This window comes from Lipotes vexillifer, unplaced genomic scaffold (genome assembly GCF_000442215.2).
Source record: "Lipotes vexillifer unplaced genomic scaffold, Lipotes_vexillifer_v1.1 scaffold1586, whole genome shotgun sequence".
Classification (NCBI taxonomy): Eukaryota; Metazoa; Chordata; class Mammalia; order Artiodactyla; family Lipotidae; genus Lipotes; species Lipotes vexillifer.
In genome coordinates, this window is record NW_006792103.1 from 201086 (window position 1) to 226571 (window position 25486).

Here is a 25486-nt window from a genome sequence, read left to right on the forward strand (position 1 = left end):
GCTCCCTCCCACTGGTGCAGGTCCCGTCCCTATCCTTTTGTCTCTTTTTTTTTTTCTTTTGCCGTACCCAGGTACGTGGGGAGTTTCTTGCCTTTTGGGAGGTCTGAGGTCTTCTGCCCCAGCGTTCAAGGTGTTCTGTAGGAGTTGTTCCACGTGTGGATGTATTTCTGGTGTATCTGTGGGGAGGAAGGTGATCTCCATGTCTTACTCTTCTGCCATCTTCCCCTCCCCCCTGCTTGTATATTTTGGAGATTAATCCTTTGTCAATTGCCTCCTTGACAAATATTTTCTCCCATTGTGAGGGTTGTCTTTTCATCTTGTTTATGGTTTCCTTTGCTGTGCAAAAGCTTTTAATTAGGTCCCATTTGTTTTTTTTGTTTTGATTTCCATTTCTCTAGGAGGTGGGTCAAAAAGGATCTTGCTGTGATTTATGTCATAGGGTGTTCTGCCTATGTTTTCCTCTAAGAGTTCTATAGTGTCTGGCCTGACATTTAGGTCTTTAATTGACCTCCAAAGCCCGAGACTCAGCTCCCAGCCCCCGCCCACCCCAGCAGGTGAGCAGACAAGCGTCTCAGGCTGGTGAGTGCTGGTTGGCACCAATCCTCTGTGTGGGAATCTCTCCACTTTGTCCTCTGCACCCCTGTTGCTGAGCTCTCCTCTGTGGCTCTGAACCTCCCCACCCCCCGTCCCCGCCAGTAAGGGGGCTTCCTAGTGTGTGGAAACTCTTCCTCCTTCACAGCTCCCTCCCAGAGGTGCAGGACCCATCCCTATTCCTTTGTCTCTCTTTTTTTTTTCTTTTGCCCTACCTATGTACCTGGGGATTTTCTTGCCTTTTTGGAAGTCTGAGGTCTTCGGCCAGCGTTCAGTAGGTGTTCTGTAGGAGTTGTTCCACATGTAGATGTATTTTTGATGTATTCGTGGAGAGGAAGGTGATCTCTACGTCTTACTCCTCTGGCATCTTGAAGGTCTCCTGAGCTACATACTTTTAATATCCTCATTTGCAGTAGATACTGTTGACCACCCACCCAGATCCCTTTTACAGGACTGGTGCACCCACAGCCCAGCTGCTGCAGGTGTTGGTTAACAGCTCATACCTCCACCTTACTTGGAGGATTGCCCTTGACTGAGGAGAGGCACCCAGCCAGCCATCCAACTCCTCCTTCCCACACCACGGGTAGTCAAGGACTGCCTGATATGGGAACATAAATAGCCCAGCCCCTCAACTCTGGGCAGGACAGCCTCTGTGGTCCACCCATACTGCAGAGTGCCCTGCTGGGTCAGGCTGAGGCTGAACTTCTGAAAACTCTTTTTCCCCTGCCAAATTCTGTTTTCTTTACTCCCTTATAAATTTCTTCTAAGGGCACTTCCTCAATAAATACTTGCCCAAGAATTCCCAGCTCAGGCATGGCTCCAGAGGAACTGATTTTACAGATGATGAAACTTGAGACAGAGAAGGGTAAAGTGATTTGCCTAAGGTCAAACAGAAAATGGGAAAGCTGAAGTTTGAAGCCAGACAGTCTGGCTCCCAGCCTGCACTCTTCCCCAACAGTGTAATGACTACTTCTCCAACCTCCTTTGTGGCCACCTCCTTTCACAGGTGGCTGGGTTTTTGTTAAATTTGACTTAAATTTTAAAGAATGAGTTGATACATGGTTTGAACAAAACTTTTACTACTGAAATAAGAGACTGAATAATGAATTATTCACCTTGGAAGAATAAAAGGACATATTGCTCCTTCTGGCCACAAGGCAGTCCTATAGGGGAACCCCACTATGACCATAAAGTAAGTACTGCTCAACCAGGGGGCACAACAGAGGCTGATAACCCAGCCCCCCAACCACCCATGATGGTTTTAGGCTATCATAGGGAGAAACCAAGCCACATAAAAGAAGTCGAACCCATCCAAGGATAACTCCTTGGGGAGCTAGACTCAGAAGCAGCACACATGTGATCCACCACACTGTCCTCAGAAAGTTGTTCAGATCATATCTCATATCTGAATTAGGCTATGAAATTAATACTGGGAAATTGTGCCCGTGCAAACAGCCACCTGTGGGAATACCAGCTGGGTTTATGTATGCTTGCAAGTACTCAGTTGGGCACTAAAGGAAATCGGGCCCTGAAATGGCCAAATTGGGGTCCTTTTGACACTCCAAAATGAGTTTGAGTGTGAAGTTAAAGCCGGCAGTCTTCTGGATCTGTGCCTGCAACGTTTACCGGAAACAACAGTGGTAATATTTTTCTAAAATTAGATTAGCAGGGGAAAGTATTTATAGGACTAGCTCCATGGATCCTTTGGAGAAACATCCAAGTTGTTAAAATTTTAGAGCGCTCTTATCTTAAGCTGTTGTACCTATTCTAATTGGTATGTAGATGCCCCCAAAGGCTTCAAAATTCCAAAATAGCCTCATTGAAAGATTTGTTGTAGAAGGCTACTGAAAGTAATGATATAAAAAGTACCTAAAACTTTAACTAGTTTCCCTCTATCCTTCTTGGAGTACTCATTCTAGTAATCTTCTGAACTGCCTTTCCAGTCTGAAGACACTATTAAGTGGTTACCTTTAGAAATGGGACCACATGAGGCTGTAGGCAAGCCTCTTCATATCGAAGGCCAAACTGAGGGTCATAGTTAAACCCAGGGGAGGATCCTCAAAAGTGTTTGTAAGTGGATTCCCAAAATGGGAGGCCACCAGTCTGACTGGTGGAGCCTGATAGGAATTGGAGCCTGATAGGAATTGTTTTTTGGGGGAGGGGCACTTCTCCCCTAAGCTAAATGAGGGAAAGTAAAATATTCTAACATAGATGAATTGGTGTGTCAGTCCTTTGATATCATTGAGGTGGCCACCCAATTCTTTGAGGAAAAAAAACTGCCCTTGTTTTACAAGTCTAGTCTTTACAGGACCAGAGGTGTGGATCCAGAAATAATCCAAAGCCTACCAATCCTTTTACCACTCCCCAAACCTCCCCTATTTACCATAAGAGGCTTGTAAGTGTTGAGGGAAAAAAATTGTTTTCTGGCCTTATGGGAACAGAGTCATCCTAGAAGGAGCTTGCCTTTCTCCTCCTATGCCTTTGAGATGCAAATGTTTTACCTGATTTTTCCAGGAACGCTTATCTCTGCTAGTTCAGTAGGTGTTCTGTAGGAGTTGTTCCACATGTAGATGTATTTTTGATGTATTCGTGGAGAGGAAGGTGATCTCTACGTCTTACTCCTCTGGCATCTTGAAGGTCTCCTGAGCTACATACTTTTAATATCCTCATTTGCAGTAGATACTGTTGACCACCCACCCAGATCCCTTTTACAGGACTGGTGCACCCACAGCCCAGCTGCTGCAGGTGTTGGTTAACAGCTCATACCTCCACCTTACTTGGAGGATTGCCCTTGACTGAGGAGAGGCACCCAGCCAGCCATCCAACTCCTCCTTCCCACACCACGGGTAGTCAAGGACTGCCTGATATGGGAACATAAATAGCCCAGCCCCTCAACTCTGGGCAGGACAGCCTCTGTGGTCCACCCATACTGCAGAGTGCCCTGCTGGGTCAGGCTGAGGCTGAACTTCTGAAAACTCTTTTTCCCCTGCCAAATTCTGTTTTCTTTACTCCCTTATAAATTTCTTCTAAGGGCACTTCCTCAATAAATACTTGCCCAAGAATTCCCAGCTCAGGCATGGCTCCAGAGGAACTGATTTTACAGATGATGAAACTTGAGACAGAGAAGGGTAAAGTGATTTGCCTAAGGTCAAACAGAAAATGGGAAAGCTGAAGTTTGAAGCCAGACAGTCTGGCTCCCAGCCTGCACTCTTCCCCAACAGTGTAATGACTACTTCTCCAACCTCCTTTGTGGCCACCTCCTTTCACAGGTGGCTGGGTTTTTGTTAAATTTGACTTAAATTTTAAAGAATGAGTTGATACATGGTTTGAACAAAACTTTTACTACTGAAATAAGAGACTGAATAATGAATTATTCACCTTGGAAGAATAAAAGGACATATTGCTCCTTCTGGCCACAAGGCAGTCCTATAGGGGAACCCCACTATGACCATAAAGTAAGTACTGCTCAACCAGGGGGCACAACAGAGGCTGATAACCCAGCCCCCCAACCACCCATGATGGTTTTAGGCTATCATAGGGAGAAACCAAGCCACATAAAAGAAGTCGAACCCATCCAAGGATAACTCCTTGGGGAGCTAGACTCAGAAGCAGCACACATGTGATCCACCACACTGTCCTCAGAAAGTTGTTCAGATCATATCTCATATCTGAATTAGGCTATGAAATTAATACTGGGAAATTGTGCCCGTGCAAACAGCCACCTGTGGGAATACCAGCTGGGTTTATGTATGCTTGCAAGTACTCAGTTGGGCACTAAAGGAAATCGGGCCCTGAAATGGCCAAATTGGGGTCCTTTTGACACTCCAAAATGAGTTTGAGTGTGAAGTTAAAGCCGGCAGTCTTCTGGATCTGTGCCTGCAACGTTTACCGGAAACAACAGTGGTAATATTTTTCTAAAATTAGATTAGCAGGGGAAAGTATTTATAGGACTAGCTCCATGGATCCTTTGGAGAAACATCCAAGTTGTTAAAATTTTAGAGCGCTCTTATCTTAAGCTGTTGTACCTATTCTAATTGGTATGTAGATGCCCCCAAAGGCTTCAAAATTCCAAAATAGCCTCATTGAAAGATTTGTTGTAGAAGGCTACTGAAAGTAATGATATAAAAAGTACCTAAAACTTTAACTAGTTTCCCTCTATCCTTCTTGGAGTACTCATTCTAGTAATCTTCTGAACTGCCTTTCCAGTCTGAAGACACTATTAAGTGGTTACCTTTAGAAATGGGACCACATGAGGCTGTAGGCAAGCCTCTTCATATCGAAGGCCAAACTGAGGGTCATAGTTAAACCCAGGGGAGGATCCTCAAAAGTGTTTGTAAGTGGATTCCCAAAATGGGAGGCCACCAGTCTGACTGGTGGAGCCTGATAGGAATTGGAGCCTGATAGGAATTGTTTTTTGGGGGAGGGGCACTTCTCCCCTAAGCTAAATGAGGGAAAGTAAAATATTCTAACATAGATGAATTGGTGTGTCAGTCCTTTGATATCATTGAGGTGGCCACCCAATTCTTTGAGGAAAAAAAACTGCCCTTGTTTTACAAGTCTAGTCTTTACAGGACCAGAGGTGTGGATCCAGAAATAATCCAAAGCCTACCAATCCTTTTACCACTCCCCAAACCTCCCCTATTTACCATAAGAGGCTTGTAAGTGTTGAGGGAAAAAAATTGTTTTCTGGCCTTATGGGAACAGAGTCATCCTAGAAGGAGCTTGCCTTTCTCCTCCTATGCCTTTGAGATGCAAATGTTTTACCTGATTTTTCCAGGAACGCTTATCTCTGCTATGTTTTTAAAATGCAAATTCCAGGAAAGGGGGTAGGTAATTTGGAACTTATCAAGGACAAATAGAAATCTTAACTGTCTTTTCCATAAATATTAGTAAAAAGTGTTTAGCCATAGACAGGTGACCTTGATTTGTTCCATCTGCCGGAAACCCAATGTGTATCCAACCTCTTTTGTAACTGATCGATTTTCTATTGTTGTACCTGATTCATGACTGAAATTTTGGAATGGGAGCTATGAGGTCTCTGTGTGTGTTTGTACGTAGCTATATGTGTGTTGTAGATGTGTGTTGCAGATGTGTGGTATTGCCAAAATTAATTTGTAAAAGAGCTCTACTTAATTGGCTTAAAGGAAATTAAGTGTTTACAAAAATACTTGGAAATATAAAAGAAGCTGGCCAGAATGAACTTCAGATTCATGTGATCTGGAAAATGTTCAGTATTGAATTAATATCTGGTATTAAAGTTAGCCTAAGCTTGTTGGTTTGATTAATACGGACACGTCTTTAGAAAAGATGTTGCAGGAAAGAGTCAGTGTCTTAGAACAAATCTTCACCTTCCTCCAGGGCAGGTGCCTATGTGTTGCAGGAAAATGGGGGGCACGAAGATGGTCATGTCCCAGGTCTCGGGCGAGTCTCTGGAATGGCCACCAAGTGTGGGTTCTTGGCTTCGCTCAGGAAAGAACTCAAGAGCAAACCATGGTAAAGTGAAAGGTTTATTCAGGGAGATAAAACACTCCATAGACACAGTGTGGGCCATCTCAGAAGGCAAGAGGCCATGGGAAAAACACAGTCCACAAACAGTGTGGGCATTCTTGGAAGGTGAGAGGTCCCAGGGTATATATAGGGCTGTCAGTTTCTATAGGGGTGGGTAATTTCATAGGCTAATGAGTGGGAGGAGTATTCCACCTATTTTGGGGAAGAGGTGGGGACTTCCAGGAATTGGGCCACTGCCCACTTTTTTGACCTTTTATGGTTGGCCTTGGAACTGTCATGGCACCTGCGGATGTGTCATTTAGCGTGCTGATGTGTCACAGTGAGCGTATACTGAGGCTCAAGTCGACTCATCTGCCGTCTTGGACCTAGTTGGTTCTAACCAGTTTATGATGCGTCCTTGGGCTATGTCATTCTTTTAAATGTTGTGCCCTGCCCCTTTCCTGTCTGAGTCATCAATATTAAATATAATACTTTCACTGTACCTAGGTTTACTAGAAATCAAATAAGACCTTATTACTGTTAAAGTTTGTCAGCAAGAAAAATAATGGTATGAAAACATTTTAAGTAAATAAAATAGAGGTAAATGAGATAAGAGCTTTAGGTAAACTCTTTAGGAATAACTGTTTTGGGAATGTCTACTTTAAGGATAATATCTCCAGATTTTGGTAACCTGAAACAAAACTAAGTTAAACTACGAGAATTTCTTCACTATCTGGGTCATTACAAGTAGGATAAAATACTAGAACATTAATTGCTGGGCAGGCCTAAGTTTACCTACTTTTGTCTTATGAGAAACTGAAGATGTTTATTAGATACATGTCTTGTATCACATTGAAGAAAGAAATTCTATAAGAAGGTGTATGTTTCTAGAGGTTATAAAATACGTTCATAATTGTCAATCAGGAAATGCTGGTATGACAGTTTATAATTACTCGCTTCTTGGTTTTTGCCAGAGATTAAGATTCTAAGGTTAAGAATTATATGGGAAACATTTCAGTATGCAAGGAAAGTAGGATGTGTGTTTTCAGCCAAAAAAGGAGGAATGAAAATGCATTTTGTTAAAAACAGGTCATTTTGTCCTAGAGCTGGTTGTTTCTAAATGGATACATAAAGTTGTCAAATGTTTGTGCAAAGGGAACACTGAGAGTTTTGTACATGATCAGGATTGGCCTAAATTAGATAAGATTGAACTTAATTAAGAAAGTGAATTTTAAAAGTAAAGTGGTACAAAACCTGAATTTGGTTCTCTGAAAGGACAAAGTTTTCTTAAAATATTGAACTGCTTTTGATAATAGATTGTGAGTTTCTTTGTGTTTAAGTGATCTGTATTTGCCAGCGAGATCTCCTATTGTCACTTTAGTTAAGTGAATGTGTATTGTTTCACAGTGACCTGTGATTCTATTTGACCAAGTGCTGTAAAACTTCTTGATATTTTTGACAAACTTCCCAAAGATAAAATCCTAAATGAAGCTCATTTGACCACTAGCTAGTTTTGAAGTTTTCCAAAGGGTCCCTAGAATACCTCAAAATATTTGTTTTCTCTCCACCTCAGAGAGAGGAATATTAAACTACTTAGGCTTCTTTGGTATGTTAAATTACATGGGAAGCATTGTCAAATAGGTGGTGATAAAACTTCTTAGATTGTACCCTATGGGTAAATGTTACTAACATACATATTCTAGAAATTATATGGAACTCCTAAAATTCTGGTTGGTCCTGCTAAAAATTATAGCAGTCATAATTTTAGTAATTATCTTAAATTGTCGTGTCACAGCAGTAACCAAGTTTTCCAATTGCATTATAATCAGGTCTTTAACCTTGACTTTTTTAAGTCTTTTGACGTTTATAGGCAGTTATCCTTGTACTCTTTTTGCAAAATGCTTCAAGAAGATCCACAGAAAGTACTTTTTGACGTGAACAGATTTCTGATAATTTTCACATCATACTGCTGAACTGGGTAAGAAACTAGAATTCTAATAAACTGGATGGCTTCATGTAACTGTTAGCAGAAGATTAAGATCAAGGACTAGTCACACAGGAGTGGGTGAACAGACTATGGTTATAATTTTTGGTTTTTGTCTGAAATATTACTGGGTTTTAATCTGTTTTCCAGATATAAGGAAACCTTTAAAATAAACCTCTGTAAGTAGAACTGAAACCTTATCTTTTCTCTCTACCAGATGCCTCCAGAATTTGGAAACGCTTAGGTTCCCGGCAGCTTTATCAGGCCTGTAAGGAAGGCCACCTCCTAAAAGGTACAGGAACCTCACTGTATTTTGGGGACCTCGAGAAGAGAAGAATTCGCCTAAATCCATCACCCAAATCTATAGATATCACAGGTTGAATCTATGACATACCTTTGGTATGGGTTTCCTAGCCCTGAGGTTTTTAAAGTTCAATCTGAGATTCTTTATGAAAAGTTCCAGCACAGCCAATTTAAAAGTCTATGTGGTCAATTACCCAGACTTATTTTGCAAACAAATAAGTCTTAATTTGGCTATATTTGGTAGAAATGAGGGTACTTTTAGAGAGAAAAAGATTGTTTCAGTGAATACAGAATTCTAGTTTTGTTAATTGATGTCTGTATTTACTGGCGAAGACTCACTTCCCAGATAACTCCTTGTTTAGTCATTAAAAAGACACAGTTTCTGAAGTTTATCACAGTAATCTAACTTTGGAAGAAGATCAAGATGCATCATGACCTGCAACCAGGTTATGCATATACTGGAAAAGACATCAGATAAAGGACTCTTTTGGGCCACTTCAGAGGGGACCTTATCAGACCTCTACAACTGAATGAACTGCAACTCCAACTTCTGACACCTGACTTAGACTAAGACCAGCACTACCAGACCAGGATGAGAATATTACATCAGAAGTAGACAGCTGACCCAAGATGCCAGAGCAGGTCTGTATACTGATTACTTTGACAATTGCTCACACTTTTGCTAATGAACCAAATGTATTTCTTGGCTCAATCCCATGCAAGTTTCAAAAAAAAAAAAAAAATCAATCCAATTGCTGGGTTTGTGGCCAATTACCAGTACTCACAGGTTGCCTTGGTGGATTTCTCCTCTCCAAAGCTCTAACTGGATGGTTCTTAGAAATTTTATTTCAAACGAAACTCTAGCACCATGCAAGCTAACATTGCCACCAATATCACTAAGTGATACCCTCTTACCTGGACAATTAACGGTGCATGTTCTGAACCTGGCCATAATACTCCTTTTTTATTAGATGTTGAATACTGGGTAGCTCCTAACAGGACCCAATGGATTTACTGAACAAGTTTATGACCTTGGCTCTCCCCAGGTTGGTTAAGAAGATAAAAAACTGGTTTCCCTTGGGCTCAAGGTCACCTATGGCTACTGTGGAAACAGCCCCTCTCAATCTGTGAGTACTCTGGTTACTATCAGTTTTCCAAATGGCATGACCATTTAGCCATGATATTTGTTTACTCATCTTATGACCCATGAAGTGTAAGATTTCTGCTCTGAACAATCCTCTTCCTAGTTTAGGGGAAATACTAGGAAAATGGGTTTGTTCAGGAGGATTTTGGCTTAAATCTTTGCTAATGATATTGCTACTACTACCAATTTAGTCTGTGGAACTTATAAGTTGATACTTTCCTGCCTTTCATGCTGTGTCACCTACTCATACTAAGATAATGTCTAAATGACTTGAAACTATAGATCACATCTGTACTTCTATATAAAATAATGGACATACCCCACACACATGTGAGGAAAATTGGCTTAAGTCTTACTGGACAACTTAGAATTGAATGTCAGTCCTTGCCAAACATCCTGCTAGTACAACTCCCCCGAAAGGAGAGAATCGGGCCATTAAGACCAGGCATCAGGGGACAGGCAAGCAGCCACCCTGGTTTTGAGGGACAAAATATTTGATCACCTAACACTTTCTACTGAAAGATTATTTCACAATTTCCTCCCATTGATCATTAAAGGTCATATTTTATGGCAAGACAAGAAAAACTTACTTTTCTCTGCCCTTTGGTGGCCTCTCTCTCCACTATTATGCATTGTGTATCTGCATTCTGCATCGGCCAAACCTTCCCCATTGGCAGAAATACCTGCTCAACCAGAGAGCAACACTCTCCTAGCATCAGAAAGACAACTCCTTAAAAGATAGTATTCCTTCTTGATCTTGTAAGGGGCCAAGATGATGCTTAGGCTTGGATTGTGTAAACTGTCAGCAACACGTCATCTAAATGTATAGACTTCTGTCTCAACAAACTTCTATAACTGTGCCTTTACTTCACTTCTCAGAGCTTTCTGAGATGCTCTTCCTGGGTTGTAATATCCAAATTTGGCTCGAATAACAGTTTCCATTCCTTAGGTTGACTGATTTTTGTGAACATCTCATAGTGGCTTGCTTCCTCCCATATGTCAAAATGTTTCAAATACCACCTCCTCAGAGACCTTTCCTGACCCCAGCTGTCCTACCTAGCATAGCAACACTATTCCCAACTCCTTAGTTTTACTTCTAGCATTTAATATTTGAAATTATATTATGCATATTTATGTTTTGTCACTTCACACTAAAATGAAAATTCCCTGAGGGCAGGAATATTTTGTAGCTCATTTACTGCCATATCCTCAATGCTTGGTAACATACATGGCACAGAGCAGGAAGGAGTGCTGTTGATCGAGTGGAATGAATTCTCTTTTCAGAACTCGTGCAGGGCTTGTAGAAATCTTCTTGCGTGTTCTTAATCTAGAACTGTAGTTATTTAATGCTTATTCATCCCACAAGCCTGTATGCTCTCAGAGGACAGGAATTACGGCTTATTAATTTAGGGGTACACAGGAGGCATTCAAATAATGGCACTACCTCTAAAACTCCAAATGTCAACTGTAACTTGTCTTTCCATACAGGGACTACTATCAGGATTTCATATGAATAATAGTATTATTCAGAAGGAGGAAAATACATCACATTTAATTTATAATGCATTCCTCTGCATGTAACGAGATACAGTAAATACAATTAGGTACTTATATTTTTAAAACAAAGCCATTTTCAAAATATAAAAAAATAGACCTCTTTTCAAAGAACCATTTAAATATGGCTTTGAGAGCCACAGTATTTTATTTATAACAAATAGATGGTACTGCAAAAAGCATTCATAGGTGTTTACGTTAAATAAAAATGTTAGTATCATTCTGGTACCCTTTTGGGGCAGGCCTTTATATTTATAGAAGAATTACCATAACTCAAAAGTAAAATCAATAATGGCCTTTAGTGTAATTTGTATTTAAACCTGAATTTGAGCAACCAGTGTAGATTGGTGACTTATTTGGGATCTGGACCCACATATCTGAAATCTGAAGTAGAAAGCTAAAGCTTCTCATTTCCATGCAGTTTGTCAACAAACACACCCCAGTCATTCTAGTATCTATATAAGGTGATCTATTAGCAACACCAGTAAAGTGATTTATAGACAAATACGCTAAGTAAGGGCTGACACAGCTGGATCCTCGTTCAGATTTTATAAAAAGACACTTAAGTACCTATGCCGAAAAATAATAATGTGATCCAGGATTACATTTTAAATGATGAAAGAGCTTCTGGGGAAAAAAATTAGTGATGGAATGACAACAGATGTCAGGTACTTCTTAAATTAAGTACATAACTGCATTCCAAATGAATTAAAACAAAAGCACATTTACAGTGGATTTTTTTCCCCACCAAACTTTCCCGTTTCAAAAATGGTCAGGATTTGGGCAACATCTTTCCCAGCAAACACTTGAAACAGCAATGACATCTTTTAAGAAGCCGTTTTTTTTTTGCTATTGCACAGAGGTTGATTTTAAAGCCAATACAGACAAACGAGTTCAGAAAAACGAGCGGTCTTCAAATCCATTCAGCAAATGCTGCAAATCAGCTTCTACTTGGACAATGAAATGGAAAAAATCTGTGAAATTCTCCATGTGGTGTCAGTTTTACTGTTGTGTTGCTGGCAACCATTTCAGGTAGAGGAAGCCAAGTCCCATACGTATGGGGAAAGCAAAAGCAGAAAAACATTGTGAAGGCTTAGCAGTTCTGTGACTTCTAATGATTATAGACCGAGTTCAATTATGAGCCATGTTGCTGTGTGGTATTGTGGTATTCTTCTGAGTTTCATGTCTCAAATACAAAGCAGCACACGGCTGCCTTGGGCAGATGTACTGGAATTATCTTCTTTTAGTTTACTTTTTCTTTTCTCTAAGGCCAAGTAAAAAATGTGAGATATTTTCATATACCACAAAGGTAATACAGCAGGCTGGAGTCACTCGAATCAAATTGGGGGCAATTCCTTTGTAAAATCCACCGATGCCTTCTTTCCTTTAGAGAGAGAAAAAAAGGATATATACATATATATACATATATACACATATATACTTAATTTCCTACAGAGCTAGCCTGAAGATAAAATCATAAACATCTTTCAAATGCCTTTAAATGTGTGAACATGTTAGGAGTATTAGCTGATCTAATGTAGGCATTAAACATCTCATAACTAATAAAAATGCTAGACAACACTAAACATAGCACACAAAAATAAAACTTTATTTTCTTAATGCCTAGAACTGGAATAAAGCCTTGAAACTTTTCACTTACATTCTCAATATATATATTTACTAAAGTGAACTGAATTTAAATGTTTAAATACTCTGTCCTGGCCTTTTAGAATTAAAAAGAAGCGTGGGGATGTATACCTATAACAATTTAAACATTCCCACACTGAAGCCATGCATGTCTTCCATACATGGAAAGAAGTGTTTGCAAAAGTTCTGCTACCAGTAGCAGGTGTGGGGCCTTTTTTTCTTTTCTTTTTTTAAATTGGAGTGTAATTGCTTCACAATGTTGTGTTAGTTTCTGCTATGCAATGAAGTGAATCAGCTATATGCATACATATACCCCTCACTCTTGGACCTCCCACGCCCCCCATGCCACCCATCTACGTCAACACAGAGCAAGGAGCTAAGCTCCGTGAGCTATACAGCAGGGTCCCATGAGCTAGCTATTTTACACATGGTAGTGTATTTATGTCAAACCTAATTTCCCAATTCATTCCATCCTCCCCTTCCCCCCGCCAACATGTCCACACGTCCGTTCTCTACATCTGTGTCTCTATTCCTGCCCTGGAAATAGGTTCATCTATGATTCCACATGCACGCATTAATATACGATATCTGTTTTTCTCTGACTTACTTCACTCCGTATGACAGACTCTAGGTCCATCCACATCTCTACAAATGACCCAATTTTGTTCCATTTAATGGCTGAGTAATATTCCATAGTATATATGTACCACATCTTCTTTATCCATTCATCTGTCCATGGACATTTAGGTTGTTTCCATGAGCTGGCTATTTACAAATAGTGCTACAATGAACATTGGGTTACATGTGCCTTTTTGCACTGTGGTTTTCTCAGGGTATATGTCCAGTAGTACAATTTCTGGGTCATAGGGTAGTTCTATTTTTAGTTTTTTAAGGAACTTCCAGACTTTTCTTCACAGTGGCTGTATCAATTCACATTCCCACCAACAGTGCAAGAGGGCTCCCTTTTCTCCACACCCTCTCCAGCATTTATTGTTTGTAGATTTTTTGATGATGGCCATTCTGACTGGTGTGAGGTGATACCTCACTGTAGTTTTAATAATTAGTGATGTCGAGCAGCTTTTCATGTGCCTCTTGGCCATCTGTATGTCTCCTTTGGTGAAATGTCTATTTAGGTCTTCTGCCCATTTTTTGATTGGGTTTTTTGTTCTTTTGATATTGAGCTGCATGAGCTGTTTGTGTATTTTGGAGACTAATCCTGTCAGTTGTTTCGTTGGCAAATATTTTCTCCCATTCTGAGGGTTAGTCTTTTCGTCTTGTTTATGGTTTCCTTTGCTGTGCAAAAGTTTTAAGTTTCATTAGATCCCATTTGCTTATTTTGTTTCTATTTTCATTACTCTAGGTGGTGAGTCATAAAAGATCTTGCTGTGATTTATGTCAGAGTGTTTTTCCTATGTTTTCCTCTAAGAGTTCTATAATGTCTGGCCTTACATTTAGGTCTTTAATCCATTTCGAGTTTGTTTTTGTGTATGGTGTTAAGGAGTGTTCTAATTTCATTCTTCTACATGTAGCTGTCCAGTTTTCCCAGCACCACTTACTGAAGAGGCTGTCTTTTCTCCACTGTATATTCTTGCCTCCTTTGTCATAGATTAGGTGACCACAGGTGCGTGGGTTTATCTCTGGGCTTTCTATCCTGTTCCATTGATCTTTCTGGTTTTGTGCCAGTACCATACTGTCTTGATTACTGTAGCTTTGTAGTATAGTCTGAAGTCAGGGAGCCTGATTGCTCCAGCTCTGTTTTTCTTTCTCAAGATTGCTTTGGCTATTAGGGGTCTTTTGTGTTTCTATACAAACTGTAAAACTTTTGGTTCTAATTCTGTGAAAAAAACATGCCATTGGTAGTTTGATAGGGATTGCACTGAATCTGTAGATTGCTTTGGGTAGTATAGTCATTTTCACAATGTTGATTCTTCTAATCCAAGAACATGGTACATCTCCCCATCTGTTTGTATCATCTTTGATTTCTTTCATTAGTGTCTTTTTTTTGTTTTTAAGACTGTTTGGAATTTATTCTCTTAAATAAGAACAGTAACATTTGTTAAAAAAAATTAAAAGTACAACACCTTACTTTCACAGTAACGGAAAAACAAAGTTACGCAAAAACAAAGTTACGCAATTAAATAAAAACTCACAGAGAAACACACCAAAACTCACGACAGCACAGGTTAAAAACAGAGGCAAACACAAGGCTTCACGGCAGGAAGCCTGGAGGTGGACAGGCGCACCGTTCTGGCACAGCTCTGGCCTCTGTACCACGCCTGGGGACCCGCCTGCCGCCCTCTACCCCAAGCTTAACGGACCAGGAAAAGTGGGGTGCAGAATCCCTTAATTCACTGGTCAGGCCTTCAAGGCCATGCTGAGGCCCCTTTCTGGAGAGACTAAGGATTCCACTGTCCTAGACATACTAAACACCAAGAGACACCAGGGAGTTGTGGTAACAGACCTGGGGTGGGGAGAAGGGGCAAACACAGGCCTGAAAGCAAAGCGGTCCCCTGGGGTTCCTGAGCAAGAGCCCTGCTCACCTGGTTTGTCTAAGTCACCTTTCTGGGGTTGGGAGTGTGCACTGCTCACTTTCTGAGACACTTGCCCCTGCGGTCCCCACCTCCACCAGGGTGCCTGGCTACTCTGCTCTCCCCAAACCCTGACCGGAACACTAAGCCAGGTCAGTGGCACAGTCCCCAATGTAAGCCAGAACCAAGGAACAAGAAGCTTGGGAAAAACCTTCACTAGTATTGTTATTATTATTTAGGGCACAATACATAAACGTGTACTTGTATATATGAAACTAAACCAGGGCAAACATATGTGTGTATATATAAATGTTCACACAACACCATCTACTTTGACTCTTGGGGTAGGGTTGGGGAGGGAAGCTGGATTTGGATTCTCTTCGATTTTCTAATAGGCTTTCCAGAAATGCCTAGAAGAGAAGAGGGCTTGGGAAGCAGTGGGAAGATCTCGTAACTTCCTCCTGATGGCAGGAACCCAGGATCGTACCGCGTGGCTATTCTAGCTGGTGTGGGAAATGCCTGCATTTCCTAATGGCTCATTCAGCATCCAAACTATGGAACCCAAAGGTGACCATGCAGGTGACCACGGGCATGCACCAGCCACAGCAAGGCAGCCTTTTATGCTAAGATCCTCTTTCCATAAGACGACAGACAACGAAGCCTTCCTCCGATCCCATGTCTGTGACCTGTACTGGAAGCAATGCTCTTCTGTTCCCTATGATACCCCAAGCCGGTACACTTCAGTTTTGGTTACCCGCTATGTGAGGTGTAAAGGGGATTCCTCTGGATGAAAAGAGGATCTAAAAACCTTCAACCGAGGGTCTTGTATTCAAAGAGAAAATATCCCACTGGGGGTTTTCTTTCTCTGCCTGTTGTTATCCAAATGTTTCCTCAAGTCAGGGAAAGTACGATGAGGCCAGGGTAAGAAAATCTGTGCCAGGTCCACTGACCTGCAGCAGAAATATAAGAAGCTTTTGAAACAAAGCATTTACTGATTTTGAGAACAGAAAAGAGGGTTTCTACATTAAAAGATGCTAAACCAGGCAGCAGCTGGAGGCCAGGTTGCCAGAGACAGATGATGCTGGACTAGATTCTCACTCACAGGTTGTGTTTGTGTTTTTAGCAACAGCAGTCATTTTGGTGTAAGAGGAGAACATAAGGGAAAAGAGGGAAATGCCCATCAGTGTCTTAGTTTTCTGAGTACAGGTCTTTTTGTCTCCTTAGGTAGGTAAATTCCTAGGTATTTTATTCTTTTTGTTGCAATGGTAAATGCGACTGTTTCCTTAATTTCTCTTTCTGATCTTTCGTTGTTAGTGTATAGGAATGCAAGAGGTTTCTGTGCATTAATTTTGTATCCTGCAACCTTACCAAATTCATTGATTAGTTCTAGTAGTTTTCTGGTGGCATCTTTAGGATTATCTACGTATAGTATCATGTCATCTGCAAACAAAGACAATTTCACTTCTTTTCCAATTTGTATTCCTTTTCTTTTTCTTCTCTGATTCCGTGGCTAGGACTTCCAATACTATGTTGAATAATAGTGGTGAGAGTGCACATCCTTGTTCTGTTCCTGATTGTAGAGGAAATGCTTTGTTTTTCACCATTGGGAATGATGTCTGCTGTGGGTTTGTTATATATGGCCTTTATTATGTTGAGGTAGGTTCCCTCCATGCCCACTTTCTGGAGAGTTTTTAAATCATAAATGGGTGTTGAATTTTGTCAGAAGCTTTTTCTGCATCTCTTGAGATGATCATATGGTTTCTACTCTTTAATCTGTTAATATGGTATATCACAATGACTTGCTGATATTGAAAAATCCTTGCATCCCTGGGGTAAATCCCACTTGATCATGGTGTATGATCCTGTTAATGTATTGTTGGATTTGAATTGCTAGTATTTTGTTGAGGATTTCTGCATCTATGTTCATCAGTGATACCGGTCTGTAATTTTCTTTCTTTGTGACATCTTTCTCTGGTTTTGGGATCAGGGTGATGGTGGCCTCATTGAACGAGTTTGGGAGTGTTTCTCCCTCTGCAGTTTTTTGGAAGAGTTTGAGAAGGATAGGTGTTAGCTCTTCTCTAAATGTTTGATAGAATTTGCCTGTGAAGCCATCTGGTCCTGGGCTTTTGTTTGTTGGAAGATTTTTAATCACAGTTTCAATTTCATTACTTGTGATTGATCCTTGTACCTTTCCAAGAATTTGTCCATTTCTTCCAGGTTGTCCATTTTATTGGCAGAGAGATTGCTTGTAATAGTTTCTTATGATCGTTTGTATTTCTGTGGTGTCTGTTGTAACTTCTCCTTTTTCATTTCTAATTTTATTGGTTTGAGTCCTCTCCCTTTTTTTCTTGATGAGTCTGGCTAAAGGTTTATCAATTTTGTGTATCTTCTCAAAGAACCAACTTTTAGTTTTATTGATCTTTGCTATGGTTTGCTACATTCCTATTTCATTTGTTTCTGCTCTGATCTTTATGATTTCTTTCCTTCTACTAACTGGGTTTTCTTTGTTCTTCTTTTTCTAGTTGCTTTGGGCATAAGGTTAGATTGAGATTTTTCTTGTTTCTTGAGGTGAGACTGAATTGCTATAAACTTCCCTCTTAGAACTGCATTTGCTGTGTCCCACAGGTTTTGGGTCGTCGTGTTTTCGTTGTCATTTGTTTCTAGGTATTTTTAAATTTCCTCTTTGATTTCTTCAGTGATCTCTTGGTTATTTAGCAGCGCACTGTTCAGCCTCCATGTGTTTGTGTTTTTTACAGTTTTTTTCCTATAATTACAGTTTTTTTCCTATAATCTAATCTCATAGCATTGTGGTTGGAAAAGATGCTTGATACAACTTCAATTTTCTTAAATTTTCCGAGGCTTGATCTTCCGAGGCTTGATTTGTGACATGAGATGTGATCTATCCTGGAGTGTGTTCCATGTGCACTTGAGAAGAAAGTGTATTCGTCTGCTTTCAGATGGAATGTCCTAGAAATATCAATTAAGTCTATCTGGTCTATCCTGTCATTTAAAGCTTGTGTTTCCTTATTTATTTTCAGTCTGGATGATCTATTAGTGTAAATGGGGTGTTAAAGTCTCCCAGTATTATTGTGTCATTGTCGATTTCTCATTTTATGGCTGTTAGTATTTGCCTTATGTATTGAGGTGCTCCTATGTTGGGTGCATATATAATTGTTATATTTTCTTCTTGGGTTAATCCCTTGATCATTATGTAGTGCCCTCCCTTATCTCTTATAAGAGTCTTTATTTTAAAGTGTATTTTATCTGAAATTAGTATTGCTACTCCAGTGATTTCCATTTGCACGGAATATTTTTTCCATCCCCTCCCTTTCAGTCTGTATGTGTCCCTAGGTCTCAAGTGGGTCTCTTGTAAACAGCATATATATGGGTCTCCTTTTTGTATCCACTCAGCCAGTTTGTGTCTTTTGGTTGGAGCATTTAATTCATTTACATTCAAGGTGATTTTTGATATGTATGTTCCTATCACCATTCTCTTAATTGATTTGGGTTTGTTTTTGTGGGTCTGCTTCTTCTTTTGTGTTTCCTGCCTAGAGAAGCTCCTTTAGCATTTGTTGTAAAGCTGGTTTGGTGGTGGTGAATTCTCTTAGCTTTTGTCTGTAAAGCTTTTGATTTCTCCATCGAAGCTGAATGAGATCCTTGCTGGGTTGTAGGTTTTTCCCTTTCATCACTTTAAATGTATCCTGCAGAACTTCTGCTGAAAAGTCTGCTGATAACCTTACAGGGATTCCCTTCTATGTTATTTGTTGCTTTTCCTCTGCTGCTTTTAATATTAGTTCTTTGAATTTAATTTTTGTTAGTTTGATTACTATGTGTCTTGGCGTGTTTCTCTTTGGGTTATGCTGCCTGGGACTCTCTGTGCTTCCTGGACTTGGGTGGCTATTTCCTTTCCTACGTTAGGGAAGTTTTCTACTATAATCACTTCAAATATTTTCTCGGGTCCTTTCTCTCCCCTTCTCCTTCTGGGACCTCTATAATGCGAATGTTGGTGCATTTAATGTTCTCCCAGAGGTCTCTTAGGTTGTCTTCATTTCTTTTCATTCTTTTTTCTTTATTCTGCTCCTTGGCAGTTATTTCCACCATTCTACCTTCCAACTCACTTATTTGCTCTTCTGTCTCAGTTGTTCTGCTACTGATTCCTTCTAGTGTATTTTTCATTTCAGTTATTGTGTTGTTCATCACTGTTTGTTTGTCCTTTAGTTCTTCTAGGTCTTTGTTAAACATTTCTTGTACTTTCTCCATTCTATTTCAGAGATTTTGGATATCTTTACTCTCATTACTCTGAATTCTTTTTCAGGTAGGTCGCCTATTTCCTCTTCATTTACTTGGTCTTGTAGGTTTTTACTTTGCTCCTTCGTCCGTAACATTTTTTTTTGTCTTGCCTTTTTTGATGGGTGGGGTTGTGCTTCCTGCCTTACTGATTGTTTGGCCTGAGGTGTCTAGCACTGGAGTTTGCAGGCAGTTGGGTAGAGCTGGGTCTTGGTGCCAAGATGAGGACCTCTGGGAGACCTCACCCTGGTTAATATTCCCTGGGGTCTGGTTGCTCGGGGGCTCCTCTCATCTCCTTAGGTGTCTGTGCCTGGTAGGTGTCCTAGTTGTGAGGAGTCACGAACTCCATGTCCTCCTAGTCTGCCATCTTGACTCCGCCCCACCTTGGGGCCTTCTTAATTCTATTAAACTAGGTTTTTTATGACTTCCTATGTTCAATGCCATTCAAATATTCTATAATACCTAAATTTTAATTAATTTGTCAAGGTACTTTCACACATCTCGTTTGATTTTTATAAACAACTCTGTCAACCTAGATATTCAAATTTTATAAATGAAGAAGTCGAGGCTCATGGTTTTCTATGGAGTAAATGGGATATGGGGAGGAAGGGTCCATCAGTCATGTTTTCACCACAGGCACTGGTCTTTGCTATAAAACTAATGATGTCAACTGGATGGTTTAAGATTTACAAGGTACCTCTTAAGAGCCATTTTGATATACCACATACTCTTACCTCCATGTCTTTGTGATTACATCCAATACACCATTGTAAAACATGTGTTGATCCTGCAGACGAGCTCTTACAACTTGGTATGGGTATGTTGCTGCCACAGCAAATATTTTGGATAATGCTGCAACTGATATATATTCTACCGTGCTCTAAAATGACAACAGAAAACATTTGTTTTTCTTTAGGTAGGGTTTCTTTAAAAATATATAAGTAAAATTTACATAGGGAAACCAACACTGAAGTGGATCCACAAGTGAAAAATACTGTTTCCCCTCTTGAAACAAGGTCGTTCAATGGGGTTCTATTTTTTACAGTTGTGTGCCACTATCCTGTAACGTATTTAACTATAAATTAAATTAGTGGCAGAATCGGTACTTATCATCATAGCAATACTACCAAAGTAAACGTGACAAAATTTCCATCTATTAAATGCCCATAAAAATAAATACCAGTGTTTTTTCAAGTATCACCTTACCAACTGTGCTTCTGGTAATCTATTGGTATGTTGGTTGTATTTCAATTTCAACAATTCATATGCCATAAACTGAAGGGCACCATGTGATGTTCCAAACAGCCCAGGAATAAACCCCTTATACAATCCACGCACACCTTCATACTTATATATTTTCAAAAGTGTATCAAGCATTCCTTTAGAGTTTCCAAGGGACCACAGCTTCTGGGGAGGGGAGTAAGGAATGAGTGACCTCAATGTGCGACTTAGAGAAATGGTTACTCAATAAAGTTTTATTTTAGACAGTCCTTCTCACACCCACCAGTGTCACGATGATACTTCTTATGGTAATGAGGATAAACAGTTTAAAGTACAATTTCAATACAGATTTCAGTTGTCATTAAATTGTTCCTTGCCTAAGTCTGGTTTCTTTTCAGGACTGAGTACAGGTCATTCCAAACTCAGACAATAGAGCCAAGGGAAATTACAATTGTCAGATATTAAAATATATTGATAATAATTCATTACCTTATACAATCCACGCACACCTTCATACTTATATATTTTCAAAAGTGTATCAAGCATTCCTTTATATTGCCGCTGTGAGGCATTAACAACACCATCGTACTGTAACATAAGGCGAGTTTTTGTTACCCATAATGGGTTGGTAATGCAGAGGGTCATGGCTCCTGAAAGATTTAAATAATATTACTCAGCATACAGGTACTTTCTCACTTCTGACAAGCTGAATTAAGAACAGTCCATTTATATAAAGAATGGGGCTGTACCTGCAACAGCAAGGTGTGGTCCCTGAGGCACAGACCTAAGGTTAATGGGTAGATATAGTTTTTGGTGGTCTTAAAAAGTTCCCCATGTGGTTAGTGAGAAATAAATTTAAAAGGTGATGAAAATGTGAAACACTTTCCCTTTGAGGTGTGAGGGTAGCAAAGATGCCCTGGCTCCTAAACAAAGTGGCCTAGTGTGGAGGACAGACCGAGGTCCTGGGAAGCAGATGCTGATAAGGTGATACATATCCTTAGGAGGAGGACACAGTACAACCCAGAGGGGCTGAAGATTAGGGGAAAAGGACCAGCAATCCAGCACCTCAATCATCTGTGCATGTGCACATGTATACCCACCCCAACTTTATCACACTCTTCCTCAAACCCACTCAAAGTAGCCACAACACCTCAAAAATTAAATAACTATGTAATATCAAAAGAAATATTTACATTCTTTACAGAGAGTGATGATATTGTTAAAAAAAATTCAAATGGTTAAGTTTCTCATTTGCCAAGTTTCCTAAGTAGTCCTTTATTCAACAAGTATTTATGGAGTCCTATTGTGAGTCAGGTCTCTGCTAGCAGCTAGGTATTCAAAATGAGCAAGATAATTCTTGCCTTAAAAAACAATCAGTAAACATTAAGAAACCAAGGTGAGGAATTCCCTGGCAGTCCAGTGGATTCAGCACTTTCTCTGCCGAGGACCTGGGTTCAATCTCTGTTTGGGAAACTAATCCCACAAGCCGTGCAGCACGGCCAAAAAGAAAAAAAAAAAACCACCACGGTAACAAGGTATCAAAGTAGGAGTTAAAAGACTTATGAGTCCTACTTTGTTTTTCCTTCTGAATATTACACATACATGAGGCAATTAAACAAGACTATTAAATTGTTTAATTTGAAAACTGAAATCATATTTTAATGGAAGAAACACTATACCAAATCATCTTAAATCATTAGAGAGTCGTAACCTTTCTAAATATTATACCCTTTGAGACAAGTAAAATTCTTGAAATCTATCCAGAGTAATCCATCAGAATACTTGCCTTCTAAGAAATTTCATGTGATAACTGATTAGTATAGTTAGATGAGCATATTTAAACTCAGGTGTTCATAGGAAAAAAAATAAAAGAACAAGAGTGAAAATCAAGTTGGAAGTTGATGTTTTATATTTCACACACTACCTTACCAGCTTCAGCAGCTGAGATGAGATATTCTGTTGCCTCTAACCTTTCTGCTCTTCCTTCTGTCTTATATGATTTGATGGCATTGTAACTAGAAGAATTAAACATGAACAGTTGTATAAATATTTGAATGGGTGACATAAAGCAGTAAATTCTATTTTAAAGTGTGGGTAACTTAAAAATACCTCAAAAGTAGAAGTCAATGCGTAAGCCAACTACAAAACAAGACCTTTTTCAAATAATGGATTTACTAGAAATGGTTTACTGTAAAACTATACCATCTCTCCCCCCAAATATGTAGGCTGGCAATACATATGTAAAATATTTTCATCACATGTTCAACCATTAATAAAAACAGCAAACAGGAAAACTGGAAGGGGGAGGGTGTACTGGTGCAGCAATTGGGCAGACAAAAAAAGGGCAGCTAACTATTACGTTCAGATACTGTGGTTGGCAATTCTGATACATAAAACACTCCATGGTTCCCACCTAACAGATTAACAAGGACCACAGTGGCACACAAGAAATCATAACAAAAGATAACACAAACAGTATCATGAGAGATTCAGGAACTATTACTGAGATCAGAGAAGGCTTTGTGTAGGAGGCAACACTGAGCCAGGTATGGAGAGACAGGTACAGTTTCAATAGGGAAACACAAGCATGAGCAAAAGTTATAGGGATGGATGGGAAGACAGGGCAAACTGAGCTACACTTGAGTGGCACACTGACATTTACGCTTTACTTGGCAGAAAACAGCCACAAAATGCTTCTGAGTAAGGGAGTTAAATCACCTTTTTTGTCAAACTCCAATTTCCACTTTCCTCCAGGAAGAAGACTTCAACTAAATAAATCTTTCCAAACTTGACCAATCCATTCTATCATAAAACAAGTATACTGTTTTATGATAATTTCAACACATAAACCTTACATGGCTTGCCCTTAGAAACTCTCTTTAAATAACCCACACAGCTCTGAAATTATTAACATAATAAATTTTATACATACGGTTTCACCCATCTAGGAATGTCTTACAACTGAAAATAGGAAAAATATTTAAACAATATTAAGGCTGACTTATATTTTGATTTCACTTAGGAGCTATTCTAAGGTTGGTTTGTATACTGCCATAAGATTATGACAGATCAAGTAAAATGTAAGACACAAAAGAGAAGAAGGCAAATATACCAGGTATTGATGTTTTCCTAAAAATGCCATGTATTAAAACAAAAGCCTCCCCATTCATGGATTCAGTTTCAGATATCAGAGGCAAGCTCAGAGCAGCACGCACTCCTCCACTGTGGTGTGATAATACTTTGTTTCCATGCCCTTGTACACTCAACAACTTGAATATGGCTGCCACAGGTGCTTTCTGTGGCTTCTTCAGTAAGCATCCAATAGCAGTGATTACAAACGGTGATGATACCTGACAGTGAAGGAGTGAGGAAATGAATGAGCTACAAAGATGAAGGAGCAGGTCAAATAGGAGGTAAGAAAGAACATGCCTCAGACTCTTTCAGTCATGCACTGGCTTTCTGTTCCCATAGGGCTATCCTGTGATACATGTTCTTATGAGGACTCCAAGATCTGTCCTCTTCTGCTTTTCCAACTTCATTATGAATCAATGTATTTTGGGAAGCCACCTTCCTGAATCCATCTCACAGAAATGGCTTCTGGAAGAGTGTTTCTCCATCTCATCCTTTTACCTTCTTCTTATGATTAATAACTTTTTTCTTCTTATTATTAATAACTTTTTTCCAGACTAAATGCCTCTGATAATAGCTTACAGAGAATGAGACTAATATGCCATTTTGCTCTTTCTAGCCCTTCCAATGCAGAGAAACTGATTAAATGACTCACCTTGCTTCCTTCACCAACTGATTTTTTAAAAAAATCATTAAAAACATAAATTCCTTTTTATTTACTACTGTAAAATCTCCCAGACCTACTCACAAGAAAAAGTAGAGTCCCCAGGATAAGCCTGCACCCCACACATTTGGGGTTACTCCTTGGTAAAGTCCCCGTAGTCCATCAAGTTTCCAAATGGTGGTCAAGCAATGCAAAACTCCTTTATATTTCGGTCTCAGTTCCAATCCATCACTCACTGCAGTAAAGGATACACAGAGTTAGATGGGAGCAAAGTTCTAGCTCTGAATTATATATAAACATATAGATATCACAAAATCAATCACAGAAAGGAGGTAAATTCAAAAGAAAAAATTTTTCGGTAGATAAAATTATTTTCCAGGATTTGATATTTTTAAATTAATAAATTCATATATTTATCTAAGTTTTAAGTGTGTAGTATACCCTCAATAAAAACTTGGATAAAGATGTCAGGAGCGATAAAGCAAATGTAGAGAATGGGATAAACTTTCCTGGAAATTCTCTTGCCACAGTCCCCACCAACACACACACACACACACACACACACACACCAGAATAGAAAGTAGAAAATCCCATCGTTTTCTTACTCTCAAAAGTTCTAAATTAATAAAACATGATAGGGTAAAACAAAAACTGATACTACACACATTCTGTGTTACTTAAATAAGGAGAATTCAAATCTGTTTTGGAAGTTTAAAAGATAATGCTTATTTTAAATAACTTCTATTTCATGAAAGACTCCACAAGCCAATAAGAGATTGAAAAAACTTTGTAGTATAGGGTTAATATATCTAATTTACAAAAAGGATTCACAAATCAATAAGAAAATGACAAACAGCCTCTAAAAAACTTATAGGCAAATTACATAAACTATCAATTCACAGAAAATTACTATGTGTAATTACACACAGTAATTTTCTGTGGATGGA

The 25486-nt window shown here is 39.4% G+C and overlaps 1 protein-coding gene and 1 pseudogene across 1 annotated transcript in view; both read right to left on the minus strand.

Moving 5' to 3' along the window:
• Window positions 1-1406, minus strand: part of LOC103078789 (histone-lysine N-methyltransferase SETD2 pseudogene) — a 5860-nt pseudogene extending 4454 nt beyond the window's left edge.
• Window positions 1407-12311: 10905 nt separating this feature from the next.
• Window positions 12312-25486, minus strand: part of SLC25A32 (solute carrier family 25 member 32) — a 49847-nt gene continuing 36672 nt past the window's right edge. The window contains exons 2-7 of the mRNA XM_007465313.1: window positions 24624-24774; window positions 22676-22761; window positions 21256-21396; window positions 20732-20865; window positions 20260-20405; window positions 12312-12447 (exon numbers count right to left, since the gene is read on the minus strand). Of these exons, the coding sequence (XP_007465375.1) occupies window positions 12312-12447; window positions 20260-20405; window positions 20732-20865; window positions 21256-21396; window positions 22676-22761; window positions 24624-24774 (794 nt within the window). The remainder of the gene's footprint in view (window positions 12448-20259; window positions 20406-20731; window positions 20866-21255; window positions 21397-22675; window positions 22762-24623; window positions 24775-25486) is intronic.